Raw genomic sequence first — 8,814 nt, 5'->3', positions numbered from 1 at the left:
GTGTATGTATATGTGTGTGTGTGTATATATGTGTGTGTGTGTGTGTATGTGTATGTGTGTGTGTGTGTATATATGTATATGTGTATGTATATATTTATCAGTCTGGCGAATAAACAAAAAAATTTACTAGCCAATGGCGATTCAATTGCCAAGGTGTTCGTAGAGGGCTGACTTGCCATGCTGACGTTTTAAATGTTACCCAAATAGCTCTTCAGAAAGAGCAGAGACATGCTTTTTTTCCTCCGAGTTGGCCAGTAAGTCTTCATATAACAAAATATGAAGCCTTTTGTTTTGAGTTTGCTGGTTTTTTTTGTTGGCTTTTTTTAAAACTTTTTTTTGTGGATAAGTTATGCAGTGATCAAAGCGGTCTTTCTGACAAGTATACACATGGAGCAAAAACTTAAAAATAGCCCCCCACCCTAAATACTGAGTACTCGAGTAGACCGCATGACCACAGTGCCCGTCCCTAATATGTACTTGATCTGTACTGCCTGGCCTAAATCTGTGTATTCCTGCACACAATCATGCACTATGTTAAAAAGAGGTAAAATTAAAACCGTGTTCCCTACTGTGCTAAATACAAATGGGACCAGATGTCTCCATGGAAACACACTCATACTGTCTCCATAGTGATGGGGGTTGTTCTCTCAGCAGATATTGATTTGATTTCACAGCAGTACAGAGTGCGCAGACATGCATGTCTATCAGATAAGCACTCGGGTTTCTTTTAATATTTCGTGTTTAAAACCTGCTTCTGTTATCCTGAGCATTTTCAGCGTGTTCTAGCTTTAGTGGCCCATATTATCAGCCTTTTCTGATGAAAGTTTGAGTGGTGCTTCCCTGGTCTCAGTAAAGCACCTCTCTTCTACAAGACTCATGAGTTGAGGAATCGTTTTCTGGACAGTGGGTGTACTGTTTGTTCTGGTCACTAAATGTGTGACTTGATTGATCAAACACCAAACAGCAAACTTAATGCTTCAGTTGTGTGGAACAAGGCTGGATATGTGTAGCTCCTCCTTAAGGCTGGAATGCACTACACAACTTTTAAAATCTGAACATAATAGGCATGATACACTTCCTCAACTTTGTAAATAGTCACAGAGAAAAACTGGCCCACATGCACTAATGACTGAGGATCACACACTACACTTAAAGTCCTTCTGATCAAAACAAACTCATGCAGAAATGTGCCACTTGTTGCTAGCAGACACGTGAGAAATGAAAACAATGTGTGTTCTCAAATCAGCTGAAAATATCAAACATGTTTGATATCCTACGACTGGATGGATGGATTCCTAGTCTGAAGCTAAAAAATCTGAGTCTGTGACCATCATAGGCTACATGACTTTCTATGAAATCTGTCAACTCATATCTGCAGACTGGCTCTGACTAGCGTCGACTTATCCAGACTGTAAATCAGGGGGAAATTGGGGCAAAAGTTGTGTAGTGTATTCCAGTCTTTAAAAAAACAAAAAAACAACTCGAGATGTACAATGCATCGTTGCAGAAACATCTAGTCACGACTGTTCCCCGAGCATGCTCACACATTGGTTCAACAATATAGGACTGTTGTTAGTGAAGTATTTCGGAGGGCATTTACACCTGGTCTTTTCACAATTGGATGGCTATCCGATCAGAGAAAACGCATTGTGACCTTTTTCACCCATGATGAGTTTGCTTCTCAGCATGTTATACTAACATGAAACTCTTCATCTAACCTCAGGTCAAGCGAATGTTCACTAAAGCTATGGTTGAGGGAAACAGAATTATTGACCTGTGTTAGTAATGATGGAACTTGCTACAGTAGATGGCTAACAATGCTTTTGGGAAACGCACCCCTGATTGGGCTTTCAAAACGTACTTGTCTGATATTTTCCTGCTTTCACAGCATTCACCTGTGCCTGATACACTATCCTGTTCTTACACCCCCAGGCTAAAGAGATTCTCACTAAAGAGTCCAATGTGCAGGAGGTGCGCTGCCCCGTCACAGTGTGTGGAGATGTGCACGGCCAGTTTCATGACCTAATGGAGCTCTTCAGAATTGGAGGGAAGTCACCTGACACTAACTACCTGTTTATGGGTGACTATGTAGACAGAGGATATTACTCAGTGGAAACAGTCTCACTTCTTGTTGCACTAAAGGTATGTTTGCTAAATTTCCTACAGTGGTCTTGCAAACCTTTGACATTTTGACACCTCATTTGTCTACTTCATTTGTAGGTTCGCTATCCAGAACGCATCACGATATTGCGGGGAAACCACGAGAGCAGACAGATCACACAGGTGTATGGTTTCTATGACGAGTGCTTGAGGAAATACGGCAACGCAAACGTCTGGAAATATTTCACAGACCTCTTTGACTACCTACCCCTCACAGCTCTGGTGGATGGGCAAGTGAGGAATCCTCCATTTCAGATAAATGCATGTTATAAGAGTAATACCAGAACAGTTTAACTTCTCTGACAAATATCAGGTTATCATCAATGGCTGTTAATAACTCCTATAACTCTCTCTGTCAGATCTTCTGTCTGCACGGTGGCCTCTCTCCATCCATAGACACGCTGGATCACATTCGTGCGCTGGATCGTCTGCAGGAGGTGCCACATGAGGTACATAAGTTCAGTTACAGATCGCATCCACGCTACTAGCAGTGTCTAGTAGATTAAAGAAAAATTAGATGTGCGTAAAATATTAGTGTTCTAATATTACTGTTGAATAAATCCAAATCTAGTTTTAATTAAAATTTTTAGAAAAAATGAAGCGGAAGACAGAAGTCAATAAGTGCAGTGCTGAAAAGGGGCGGAGCTACATAAGGTCTATAGATATATTGATGTATAATCGTAAAATTTTGCCAAATTGTGCAGCTCTACAAACAAGCACAGCAAATCGAGTTTTTTTAATAGAAAAATCACAATCAGAGCAATGAATGAATGACGGACTCTCCGTTGTAACATCGCGCAAGGCAAATAAGGAGGTGACATCTAGTGGATTAGACTAGTAATAAGATTAACGTAAATCTTATGTTCAATGTTTGCGGAAATAAATATTGAAAAAAATCGATTCGTGGCCTTTGAGAATCGATATTGAATCGACCACATTTTAAAAAACTATATATCGAAAAATCGATTTTTTTGCCCAGCCCTAGTGTGTGTGTGTGTATATACATATATGGCGATAATACCGCATACCGCGCTATTGAGCCACTCCAAATTACCGCAAGGGAAATTCCCTCACCGCGACAGCCCTAGCCAGCTGTATCGATACTCATATCGTCAAATCTCTGTGACGATACATCGACGTATCGATGTATCGAACACAGCACTATCGGGAACAGTGATCTTGCTCTGACTGGTGCAGTATTTTCTCCTCATTGCATCTGTCTTCAGTGTTTCTGGTCTCTGTTAACAGCAGTTTACAGACTTTGTAATATTTCCACACAAATGACATTTTGGAAAATGATTGCAATGTTTTTTGTGTACAAGTCCAGAACAGAGATCGGCTGAAATAAATAAAAAAATTTAAAAAACACTTGCCCAATGCACGTTTGGAGCAAAAACCATCCAGAAAGGTTATCTTGTATATTGTTCTGCTTGTCTCTATAAATGTACACCAGCCTCGATTTGCTCTCTGTGTCCTGATAACTGCTTTGCTGACTGAGAAACTACTCCAAATTTTTCTTTATGAACTAGTCCAGCTGAATGTCAAATCGAATCAGATAATTTTGCGAACCTGTTTGGCCAATTCACTGGGATAAATAATATGCAAAATGCTCTAAATTATTAATGAATGGCATTGCTAGTTCTGGTTTTAAACAGCTGTCAGAAATAGAGGACATGTTATAATTACTGAAGTTCTCAGGTGAAGTATGTGTCAGGTCAGTTGGAGCGCTTATGGTATACACTGCACGCACAGCTGCAGATGCCACTGCTGAGGCAGGATGCATGTTCTCACGCTCGTTCACCATGACCTGCAGTGCATTATGGGCTTTCATTTGCTCTTATCAAGATCAGATTCATGGGTTTTAAGCCAAACTTTGCCTCTTCAACTTTTATTAGCTCCTTAGATTAAATAACCAAGATAACAGCTATGCTTGTAAATGTTGAGTATTTAAAGTGTGTTTAAGATATGTGGCATCTATATAAAACATGAAATATTTGGCTGGTTTATGGAGAACGGCTGCACATCTGTGTGTGTGTTTCAGGGACCCATGTGTGATCTGCTGTGGTCAGACCCTGATGATCGCGGTGGCTGGGGAATCTCTCCACGTGGAGCTGGTTATACGTTTGGACAGGACATTTCTGAGACCTTCAACCACGCTAACGGCCTCACGCTGGTGTCCCGCGCTCATCAGCTGGTCATGGAGGTAGGATCCACAATTCAACTCTTCACAAACCTTCAGTGGGATGAAGATAATCAGATCAAATAAAACTACTTTTTTTTTTCTTTTCTTTTTTTTTTTTTTTCAGGGATACAACTGGTGTCATGATAGGAACGTTGTCACTATCTTCAGTGCGCCAAACTACTGCTATCGCTGTGGCAACCAGGCAGCCATTATGGAACTGGACGATACTCTTAAATATTCATTGTAAGTTGCGGTTCTCATGATAATCTTTCAAATATGTACTATCATATAAATTGTGATTTCAACAACATGTCTGAATTATATTTCAGTTGGTTCACTTCAAGAATAAAAATGAAGCCTATTTCTAAGACTATAATGGTTTTGTATCTTTTTGGCATTACTTCAAAATTATGACTGTTAACCCCAACATATTTTACAGGAAGATTCTTATTGCTGCAATGCAAACAGTCTTTAATTTTAAAGTGAAGTGTGTAATTGCCATCAAAATTCCACTCATGGGAGTGTTCAGAAAACCTTTTGCAAGTGTGTTTTCATAGCACCAATGTTGGACTTACAAATGCCTCACTGCAGGGCTGAATCGATTAGTCGACAACGTCGACAATAAAAAAAATTGTAGACAAATAATTTTGTTGTCGAATAGACATTTGATCTCATATGATGTAAGAGCTTGCAATAACGCGGTTTGACTAGTGTGGTGCAGTAGCACAAGACTGTAATGCAGCTCTCCTGGAAGAAATTCAGGAGAAGACTCTGACTCCGCAGCCAAACCTGACACTGCTGAAAGCAGAGTTTAAATGTATATGTAAATATGTGCTGCGCGCTTTCCTCACAATAACGAAATAAACATACAACAAAAATGAGAGCGGTGAGAAAACGGCAGTTAAGAAAGCATCTGTTCATAGCGATGTGGTTAAGTTTGCACCAGCTCTGCAATCGGCTCTACAGTCACATCACGTTTATTAATATAGCGCTTCATACAATAGATTGATTTAAAGCATGCAGCTTTACAGTATTAAACAAGAAAAAAAAACTCTCACGGTGTCAGTCTCCCTTTCAGTTAAAATTACAGCTTGATTTTCTGCTATAAAGCAGCTGTCCAGTGTGGAGCTAGCTAATGATAGAATCTTTTTATTAATGAATGCAAAAATAAATAAATACAAATGAAAAATAATTACATTAAAGTGATAGTTTGGTTTGCATTAAATTAAAGCTTGATCTAGCTCAGGACTGTTTAGATTTTTTTTAAGGTGTTTTAAGAGCTTTTTATGCTGTGAATAAAATAATTTATTGAAAATAAAATGTCTTGGCACATCATTCAGTCAATTACTTCTGCATATAGTTAATTAATTGGTGAATGAGGAAGTCTCTGTCATCTCATTTTGTGCCAAATATTCTTATTTGTATTGTAAAAACAAATAATTGTAATTGTACAACAGTAATATAATAGTTTGACATTCACTTCAAAGCTGAAGTGATTACCTTGTTTTATTTATTAGTTAGAATGTGTGTAACTCAGTAATTTAACTAATTGTACAAGCAGAATAATAGAACAAGGCCTACTGATTAATTGGTGGAATAATCAACGATTAATCGATTATCAAAATAATCGTTTGTTGCAGCCCTATTGCATATTAAACCTGTATAGGTAGCAGTAAACAAAAACTAATGACAGTCACCATTAAGAACAGTGGGAATTTAAAAAAAAAATCAATGAGAACTGAGGGGTAAAATTTGCTTAATTGCCATTAAAATGTCACCGTGCAAAAAATCTGAATAGTCCTAAAATGATGCTTCATTGTCATGCCTTCTGCAAAATCAATTTTCTTTCTTATTGAGGTTTTGGAGTGAAAGTCATTTGAACAGTGAGCTGTGCATTTAAACCGCTTTTCTTCTTTTCCCCAGCCTTCAGTTTGATCCAGCTCCTCGACGCGGAGAACCTCACGTCACCCGCCGCACCCCTGACTACTTCCTATAAGCGAGCACTGGCCTGCCACGAAAGAGCTCTGAAGCAAGCGCAAAATGATGACAAATCTAAACGTCTATATATCCATTCATCCAATGTGTATATAAAATTGGAGAAATGTTCCGACACTGCAACACTAACACGGACCAAAATGTGCCATACAAGCATTTAATGCCCAAATCCGATCGCTTTGTCTCAGTACTGCTACAAAGTGTCTCGTTTTAGCCTATAGTGCAAATTGCCTGCTGTATACAATAAATAGAGATGTTCCCTTCGTTCTTCAATTGTAAATTACTCTGAGTAAAAAAAAAATGTGACTAGCTTTCTCTCACAGTATCACTGGATTAAAAAAAAAGTCCTTTAAGTTGGCAATGCCAGGCATGTAAAAAATGGTAACATTTTATACAAGTGCACAAGCGAACATCCTTTCCTGTATCTTCACCAAAAAAAACAAAAAAAACCCTATTGGGAAGGAATGTTGAAACCGAAGGATGTGCCTCTTCCGTTTTGGGAGTGTATACACAAGTGAATATGGACTTTATCTGACTGTCCCTCTTTGTCTGATCTTACCATTTTCTTTTCTTTTGTGTTACCTGTCTTCTGTATTTGTCAATAAGTGATAGCCTCTTCTTTGGTGTATTTGAATTAATAAACTACTTTTAATCGCAAGCTACTCCAAAGCTACACACTAGTTGTGCTTTTATTTGAAATTGATAGTTAATGTTATCCATAATCAAATAATGCTGTCAAGGTAAAACAGGATATATATCAGCAGCCACAAATAATGTGGATTTGCATTTTATTTTTGTATTTTCCATTAAGAATTGACTGGGTCATAAAAAATAGTACAGATAATTGTTCAGGCTTTGACTGGTTAGCATAGTCCTCTGCATTCTCTTCGTTGAAAGACTGTCCTGAATATCTATGTATTCTGATACAAACAAAAAACAATTCATTACTTTGTAGTTAGTTTTACCAGTGACTGATTCCTTGGTTTGGGGAGCTCTTTTGAGGTTTTGTTCTAGATGAGTAACTGCCACTGTTGTTAATGTCAAGTCGCCTTTATTTATATAGTGCTTTATACAATACAGATTGTGTCAAAGCAGCTTTACAGTGTTAAACAGAAAAAAAAAATTTCACTGATACAGACAAAATTAAATTCTGCTGTAAAGTGGCTCTAAAAAAAAAAGGACAATAGTAACCAGTCAATTGTTCAGTTAAAGTGAGTTCATTGTTGATTAAGTTCAGTTTAATAACTGAAATTCATCAATTATGGAATGAGCTTAATTAATCTATAAAGCACCTTGGTAGAACAGCGATGTCATCGCCCAGCTCAGTTCAGCTCTCTTCCAATAGTGTCTGTGCAGTCAAGTCGAGAATATTGCCAACTATTAAGTGTCCCCAACTAAGTAAGCCAAAAGACAACAGTGGCAAGGAACCAAACCTCCATTAGTGACAGAAATGAAGAAAAAAACCTTGGGAGAAACCAGGCTCAGTCATGGTGTGGTTTAATTCCAGGCTGCAACACAGGTCAGATTGTGGACTGGTATTATTCAGAATACTCATCTAGTTCCTTCTGCTTGAAGATTGGGATACATCACATGGTGAAGGAGTCCAAGCAAATGGTTTGCTCTCTCCAGATATCAAGCCTGAAGTCAGAGCTGAATGTGAGTTTGCTGTGGTTTGTGGGGGATCCACTGGCCTGGATCACCACTGGCACCCACTCTTGAGAAGACAGGACATGGAGGTTGAAGGACACACTGCCCAGTCAGAATATTACACGTCAAGTTCATCAGTCAAGCGTCCCCAACTAAGCAAGCCAAAGGAACCAAAACTCCACCGGTGACAGAGATGGAGAAAAAACCTTGGGAGAAACCAGGCTCAGTCGGGCAGTTCAGACGAAACCAGCATGACGTGGTTTAATTCCAGGCTGCAACACAAGTCAGATTGCGCAGAGGACTCGTCTGGTTCCCGTGGTCTTGTGCCGATGGTCGTCGAGGTGACGAGGTCTTCACAGAGGTCTTCACAATTATAGAAATGTGACAGTGTATTATGTGTATGCCAGGTTAAAGAGATGGGTCTTTAATCTAGATTTAAACTGACAGAGTGTGTCTGCCTCTCGAACAACGCTAGGTAGATTGTTCCAGAGTTTCTGCACTAAATAGGAAAAGTATCTGCCGCCCGCAGTTGATTTTGATATTCTAGATATTATCAAATGGCCAGAGTTTTGAGATCGCAGCAGACGTGAAGGACTATAATGTGATAAGAGCTCACTCAAGTACTGAGGAGCTGAACCCATTCAGGGCTTTATAAGTAATTAGCAAGATGTTAAAATGTATACGTTGTTCAATAGGGAGCCAGTGCAGAGTTGACAGAACCAGGCTAATATGGTCATACTTCATGGTTCCAGCAAGATTCAAGATTTTTTATTTGTCACATACATAGTTATATAGAGAATATATGGCCAGCAGTGAAATGTAAGTCAGGT

General features: G+C 38.9%; 1 protein-coding gene across 1 annotated transcript in view; it reads left to right on the top strand.

Annotated features, from left to right (window-relative positions):
• The window catches only part of LOC107758729 (serine/threonine-protein phosphatase 2A catalytic subunit beta isoform-like), a 13,750-nt gene extending 6,751 nt beyond the window's left edge, over window positions 1–6,999 (top strand). Inside the window, exons 2-7 of the mRNA XM_016576532.1 lie at window positions 1,933–2,142; window positions 2,221–2,394; window positions 2,520–2,609; window positions 4,202–4,363; window positions 4,467–4,585; window positions 6,266–6,999. Of these exons, the coding sequence (XP_016432018.1) occupies window positions 1,933–2,142; window positions 2,221–2,394; window positions 2,520–2,609; window positions 4,202–4,363; window positions 4,467–4,585; window positions 6,266–6,338 (828 nt within the window). The 3' untranslated portion in view covers window positions 6,339–6,999. The remainder of the gene's footprint in view (window positions 1–1,932; window positions 2,143–2,220; window positions 2,395–2,519; window positions 2,610–4,201; window positions 4,364–4,466; window positions 4,586–6,265) is intronic.
• Window positions 7,000–8,814: the final 1,815 nt, after the last annotated feature.

Source organism: Sinocyclocheilus rhinocerous, unplaced genomic scaffold, assembly GCF_001515625.1.
Source record: "Sinocyclocheilus rhinocerous isolate Xijiao unplaced genomic scaffold, SAMN03320098_v1.1 scaffold2973, whole genome shotgun sequence".
In the NCBI taxonomy this organism is placed as follows: domain Eukaryota; kingdom Metazoa; phylum Chordata; class Actinopteri; order Cypriniformes; family Cyprinidae; genus Sinocyclocheilus; species Sinocyclocheilus rhinocerous.
Note: the sequence above shows the minus strand (reverse complement) of the source record. Positions and strands in the feature narration are given on the sequence as shown.